General features: G+C 35.0%; 1 protein-coding gene across 1 annotated transcript; it reads left to right on the plus strand.

The window, feature by feature from the left end:
* Positions 1-1,119: 1,119 nt before the first annotated feature.
* LOC131154523 (dehydration-responsive element-binding protein 2B-like) lies at positions 1,120-2,957 on the plus strand. The gene is made up of 2 exons (XM_058107339.1): positions 1,120-1,469; positions 2,168-2,957. The coding sequence occupies exons 1-2, from the start codon at positions 1,438-1,440 to the stop codon at positions 2,472-2,474; spliced, it is 339 nt and encodes a 112-aa protein (XP_057963322.1). The 5' UTR covers positions 1,120-1,437; the 3' UTR covers positions 2,475-2,957.
* Positions 2,958-7,276: the final 4,319 nt, after the last annotated feature.

Consider the following 7,276-nt stretch of genomic DNA (forward strand, 5'->3'; position numbering starts at 1 on the left):
CAAATGTTTTTCATGATCAATAAGCTTTAAGTTTCTATTATAATTATAAAAATACAATACAACCATAGAGATTTATATTTGAACTCTAAAGTTTTATATACATTATTTGCAAAAAAGAGAAAAAAAATAATGTCAATGCCGACGTGTACACAACAAAAATGTTTGAATGATCTCACACAGTGTAAAAGGAAATTAAACTAGTGCAGAAAATAAAAATAAAAAAACATCAATAATAAATCTATTTATCGTCATATGAATGAATGATAAATCTAATACAATGTCTTTTTAGGCATATTTTAATGATATATTTGTTGCAACGTCCCGAAGCCAGAACGAAATGTGCCCCAAGGAGGGGAAGGTGTAAATATATACGATTTTGAAAAAAATTTCCTACTTTTCATGTTCATTCTCATTAAAATTTAAACCACAAAAATGCTCACTATGAAAGAAAATATTATCCTTCTCGTAGTAAAACTGAAATGAAAGCCCTTGTAAAATAAAATTATCGAAAAATTATAAATTACTCATGAAATTAAATTACTCATGGACAAGCTTGTGAAATGAAAGCCCTAAATAAAACTATATATATATATATATATATATATAACAAAATGAATATCCAATTCCCTTGTAAAATTGTAAATTCAAATTCGTGCCCTGTAGGTATCATCGCAAATTAAACATAGGGAAAATGATACTTTACCAAGCAAACAAGTACCTCCAGTTAATAACCAAAAAAATTTTAAAAAAATTGCATCACAAATAGTGATAAATATTTTCGTGCATGAAAAATAAAGAGGGAAAGATAGGAGCTCAAACCCTAAAAATAGGGGTATACAAAAATTATCAAAAAATTGAAATCAAAATGCATAAGTGGTTTATTTTTTCGGTATTTGGTTTTGGTTTTGGTTTTGGTTTTATAAAGTATAAATTTCCAGTGTCTTCGATTTCCAAAGTATAACCTAAGGGAGAAATCGAAAAACCAATTTTAATTTAAATTATTTATATAAATTAATACCGTTACTTAATTATGATTGGACCATACAATAAGTTAGTCCAAGTTGCGCCACGCTGGATCCAGTCCCTCGATATATATGAATATGGCACTAGGGTTTCTTTTGAAGTTCACATTTGACACATCCTACACGGCTTCTTCAGTGAAGCCGACTCTCAGTCCCGACTGCCGACTCCCCTCACTGTCTCACTCTCTCAGACTCTCGGACTCTTAGACTCTCAGTCCCAACTCGGCAACTCCCCTCTGCCTCTGCCCTCTGCCCTCTGCCCTCTACGTAGCTGCGCTGCGCTAAGCCGCTGCCGTCGACGTGTCGGGAAATTTAAATTTCGTTGAAAAGAGTCAAAAAGGTATGCCTCAACAGTCGAAACCCTAGCACAAACTGTGAGGCCGCCTCTTGACTGATCAGACGTTTAGTGTTTCCCATGTCGCCGATGCCGGACAATATTGTTCAAAGGTTGTATGATTTTTTTCACCTTTTTTTTTAATTTTATTTTATTGTACGGTTCGTGTTTTATATTTTGCTTGCTCGGTGAGATGTTCTTGAACCTTTTTTTTTTTTTTGAGTCTGGATTTATGATGAGATTTATATATATTTTAAAATCTATTAAACGCTGCAATTTCCATAAAACAGCATTTTTATGAATAGAACTTCACAAGATACTTGGGATGTGGAAATGCCTTCCTACAACCAAAGAATATACCAATCTGGTTTACAATAAATTGAAGTACAATACCTGTGGTTTATCCGATGGTGACAAATAATAACTCATAAATTGCTGAAGATGCTCAGAATTAATTGCCATCAATATATCACTGTTTTCTTCTAGTCAGTGCGCATCAACAATAATAAGAACAATAATATTAGAATTGAAAGAAGTTGCTGATACTGGTACTTGAACAATCAATCCTGAGAGAAAACTGCTCACTTGAATTTGACACTTGGAAGGATAAATAATAAATGCCTTCCCTTGGAGGAGAATTGCAAGTTCATCAAAAGGACGAGAGCCCTTCAACAAGTCTAAATTTCTCGTACGAGACCTGGAAAACAAATTGCCAAGAACTTTGATTTATTTTCTGTTAACATTGAAACATAATTGTGAAAATGGGTCACAACTATCCACACTCTAATATGGCTTTCTTCAATTGCTCCAGGAAGAAGAGGTTATGCTCCAGGCGGGATGGATCTTTATCTGTAGCTGAGACAATTGCAGAGTGGAAGGAGTACAACAATCAACTTGATTTTTCTAATGATGAGGGAAAGACAGTCCGCAAAGTTCCCGCTAAAGGGTCAAAAAAGGGATGCATGAGAGGTAAGGGTGGATTGGAGAACTCACATTGTAGTTATAGAGGTGTAAGGCAAAGGACATGGGGTAAGTGGGTCGTAGAGATTCAAGAGCCAAACAGGAGGACTTTGCCTTGGTGCATTCCCAACATCACTCGAAGCTGTGATGACGTATGACAAGGCTGCAAGGGCCATGTACAGTCCTGTAGTCCGGCTAAATCTTTCAAATAATGTTTCAGTGAAGGATAATACTTTCTAAGCAACTACATCAAGCTATGGTTCTAATATGATATGCTTGTCAGACATATTAGCCACTGAGAATTCAAAAGTAAATTTTGTTTTGCTGAAGAACAAGCTTGAAGATGGGATCGGTGAATCACAAGTTCATGCAATACCATCTACAAGCTCACAAATGACTTCAGTTGAGCTAGAAGCCAAGGACAGGGCTGTGGGCATGGGTTTTAATATTGGTGGACTAGATTTTCTATGGGATTATGTTGAGGAAGAGTTTTTCAATGTTGATGATTTATTCAATACCATAAATCCTAGTCACCTGTGCAACTCAACATTGGGATGTAATTTGAGCTATGATGCTAAACAATCAACGAACTTGTAGCATAGTCAATTGCATATCAGAAAATCGTTGGATTTTTCATTTCAGTTGGAGATTACAGATGTGAAATTGCTTGGGTATCTTGATAACATGGATCAGGAAGCATCATCATGCATGGATTATTGTTTGGATTTCTTAAAACCAAGCTAGCCAAAAGAGTACGACTATATGTTGGATGAGCCAGGAACCCTTAATTTGAGATTACCAGATCTTCTGTAAATTAGTTGAAGAGTTAGAATGCACATTCATTTCTATGTGAATAGAAGGTTAGTTTGCGTGTATCTTGTATACACATAGGAATGAATGTGGATTCTGTCTCTTCAACCAATTTACAGAAGATCTGGTAATCTCAAATCAAGTGTTCCTGGCTCATCCAACATGTAGTCGTATTCTTCTGGCCAGCTTGGTTTTAAGAAATCTAAATAATAATCCATGCATGATGATGCTTCTTGATCCATATTATCAAGACACCCAAACAATTTCACATCTGTAATTTGCAACTGGAATGAAAAATCTAATGGTTTTCTTATCTGCAATTGACTATGCTGTGAGTTCGTTGATTGTTTAGCATCATAGCTCAAATTACATCACAATGCTGAGTTGCACAAGTGACTAGGATCCCTAGTATTGAATAAATCATCAACATTGAAAAACTCTTCCTCAGCGTTTTACTTAAGTGGCGAATCGTCAAGCTTGCCCTCTAGTCTCTCTATTTCTCTTTGTCATATTTCATGCTTATTTTCAATGACTTGTAATAGTTTCCATGTTATCAAGACACCCAAGCAATTTCACATCTGAAATCTACAACTAGAATGAAAAATTTGATGGTTTTCTAGTGTGCAATTGACTATGCTAAGAGTCCATTGATTATTCAGTATCATAGCTCAAATTGCATCCCAATGCTTAGATGCACAGCACATGTGACTAGGATCCATAGTATTGAATAAATCATCAACATTGAACAACTCTTCTTGAGCGTTTTACTCTAGTAGTGGATCGTCAAGACTGCCCCTGGTCTCTCTATGTCTTTTAGATGTATTTCATGTTTATTTTCATTTGTTGCTTTGTGTCCAAAATTATGTAGAGGAAAAGGAATCAAATTTTAAGGTTTTTTTTTTCTTTGACTTTTTGACTCTGTAGTGTCCAATATCACAAAGGAGTATGCACATTACCAAACCTATATATATATTTGTATTTGTATTTGTGCACATAATCTTAGGTCAAAAAATTCTTCCCCTGTCGCGACGTCCCCGCTGAGCGAAGGGCGTTCCAGGGTGGGCAAAGTAAAAATGTGTGTTTTAATTTTCATGAAAAATGGAGGGTGATGGAGTCGCCATTAACATTTTGGAGTATGGTTAGAACACATAATTATTACCCAATTGTGGGTAAAATCAGTCTGTGTATCCAAAGTAGGGATCGGGAGTTCGGTTATATGAGGGGGAAAGTATTAGTACCTCTTATACGTCTGTTCTACGAACGGTATCTAATTAATTGAAAATTATCCCCTAATTAAATTTAGACACCTTTTTATTTTACTCTCTTGGTGAATTTATAAAATGCAAACAAATAAACAAATAATAATAATAATAATAATAATAATAATAATAATATTCTTTTAGAACTAGGGAACGTAAGACTTAAAAGTCCACATCCTTTTGTTAAAATCATCTGGAAATGAAAATCGATAGAATACTTTACAAAATACACTCCCAAAATTTTGAAATTTAATAAGATTTTTCTAAGTATGAGAATACAGTTTTGGGAGGTTTGGGAACTCATTTAGGGATGAAAATTTTTGCAAAGACAAAATTCCAATCTCAAAAATATTTTTTATATTTTTTTTGTAATTTTTTTGAATTTTTAAAATTTTTTTCCCTATTTTCCAAAATTTTTAAATAAAAAAAAGATAATTAAAGAAAAATAGTGAAAATCAAGTCGAAAATATTTGTTTAGAATTTTCTCCTAAACTTTATGAATTTTCTGTATTTTTTCTGATTTTTTTGTGAATTTTTTTTGGGTGAATTTGTGAACTTTTAAACCGTTAAAATAATAAAATACAAAAGAAACAAAGTAACAATCGGTCCAAGATCGGTTTAGTGGACCAAACCGGCTCGGGGAAGAACCGGTCTCGAGACTTGGGATATTTAAACTTCGATTTTTCACTTCTCCCTCGAATACACACACACACACACACACACTCTCTCTCTCTCTCTCTCTCTCTCTCTCTCTCTCTCTCTCTCTCTCTCCCTTCTTCCTTGATCATTCGCAGAAACCCTAGGGTTTTTGCAACTTTCTTCTCTATGACTCCTCTCTAAAACCCGAGCTCAACACCTGAAGTCTCCCCTTTCTCTCATCTTTTCTTTGAAGCTCATTAACCCTTGCACTGCTTGCAAGTCCCCTCTCTTCTCTCAACTCTCCTTGAACACTCTCTCTCCCTTCTTCTTCATGCAAAATGAAACCCTAAAACCTAACTCTCAGCTCTTCCTTTTTTTTATCAACACTTAGATCTGTTTGCACATTCCCCTTTTCCCTCACTCATCTTTCTATGTGGTGTCTGGTCTAGTGTGTGGTACGCCCCAAGTGTGTTCTGCTTCTATTTCTGATTTGCTCTACTTCTGTTTCTAAATTGCTCCGCTTCTCTTCTTTTGCAATTTTTGCAGAGTTTTCGCTCTTTTTTTTCTTTCCTCTCCCTTCTCTTAATTTCGACAGAATGCTCTCTCCAATTCTCTAATTGTGCTCTCTCAATTTCTGCAGGGGTTCTCCAATGCTTTCTCACTGTTTTTGTACTTCTAATTCTCCCAATTTATAGGGAGTCTGAGGGGTTGATTTGGCGCCCAAATTTCTCCTAGCCAATAGAATTCCCCTCCAACAACTATGGCAGGAAATATTTCTTTTTAGCAAATTGCACATGTGACTTCATTTTTATTTTATTATTATTTGTTTTCGAATTCCTGTTAACATATTGCCTTGCTGTCTTTCTTTGTGTGCGGGATGCTTGGAAGATGCTTCCAGCTGGCAACCAGAGAGTGGACCTGTCTGAATTTTCATTTCCCTTTATTTATTTTTTGTGATTTTGTATGTATTTTCATGTATATTGATATACCCCCATGCCTCATTCCCTGCAACCATTCTTTGTACTTTTTTTCTTTCCCTATATTTGCTCAGTTGTAACCAATGTATGTATTATTTCCTGCATGTGTACTCTTTTGCAACATTCCTTTGTACTACACCTTTTGGGCACGTGTCCCTTCTTTTTTAATAAAATGTATGACCTATATGCTTTCAAATTTTGACCTAGACCCCCATATAAAAGCTGACCAATCTCACCCCAAGAATAACTGGAAAAACCCGAACTCAAGACTTACAAAATACCTGAATTTGAAATTAGAGAACCTAACCTTAAAATGCTCAACCTAAAACTCATCTCAGAAATTTGACATACTTAATTTAAAAAAACTCATAGATTCAAATTAAAAATTTTGAAGAATTCAACTTTCATCTTAATAGGCTAACAGGCTCAAATTTGAATTTTAAGGAACTTAATCAAAAGGACTCATAACTTAATACTTGGCCTAAGAAATTAATTTTGAAATTAATGGGCCTCGACTCAACTTAAAATCAAAATCAAGTGGACTCAAATCAAAAATTTTGAAATAATCATAACTTAATTAAAAATACCCTCGACTCAACAAAAACACTTGGCCTCATTTTTATTTTTTTTTAACCTGGACTCAGTTTAAAGATATCCGAGATTCAGTAAACAATTTCAAAGACTCAAGACTCAACTGGGTTTTTTTTTTCAAAAAGGGTCCTCCAATTCTTGGGATTTAGAGTAAACTTTTATTATGTCGGGTTTTTTCAGAACGACTTAGTTAAAATTTGGGTGTCTACAGCTGCCCCTCCTTATTGGCCTTGTTGTTTTAAGGTAACAGTAGGAGCTCTCATATGTTGTCTTTAGCAATAAGCCTATAAAGATATATATAAAAAAAAAAAACACATTTTAACCAGACCACACAACTGCTTAAGCCTTTTAGATCAATCAAGTGTGGTTTCTACCAATCAGGGATGTGAAAAAGGCAAACAGGGCAAAATAGGATTGTTGCACAATTCTCTAGGGAGTTAGTGGTTAGTGGTTTTTCTAGTTAATAGTTAGCGAAGGGGACCATGAAAAGGTTAATAGAATCTGAAGAAGATAACTTGCGCCCGGTGTGGGGACCTGGATACCTTAGCATTTGATTGACGACTTGTTTCAGGTGTGAAGCTTAATACCATAGCAATTGATAGATGATTCGTACGAGATGTGAACCTGAGTACCATAGCAACGGATATATGACTTGTACCGGGTATAAACCCAAGTACCATAGCA

Source organism: Malania oleifera, chromosome 4, assembly GCF_029873635.1.
Source record: "Malania oleifera isolate guangnan ecotype guangnan chromosome 4, ASM2987363v1, whole genome shotgun sequence".
NCBI classification, from domain to species: Eukaryota; Viridiplantae; Streptophyta; class Magnoliopsida; order Santalales; family Ximeniaceae; genus Malania; species Malania oleifera.

What these genes read in the sequence shown, in the direction of transcription:
- LOC131154523 (XM_058107339.1), top strand. Translation starts at nt 1,438, where the DNA reads ATGTCGCCGATGCCGGACAATATTGTTCAAAG. An exon ending in CCGGACAATATTGTTCAAAG is followed by an intron (nt 1,470 to 2,167) that starts GTTGTATGATTT and finishes CAATTGCTCCAG; the next exon opens with GAAGAAGAGGTTATGCTCCA.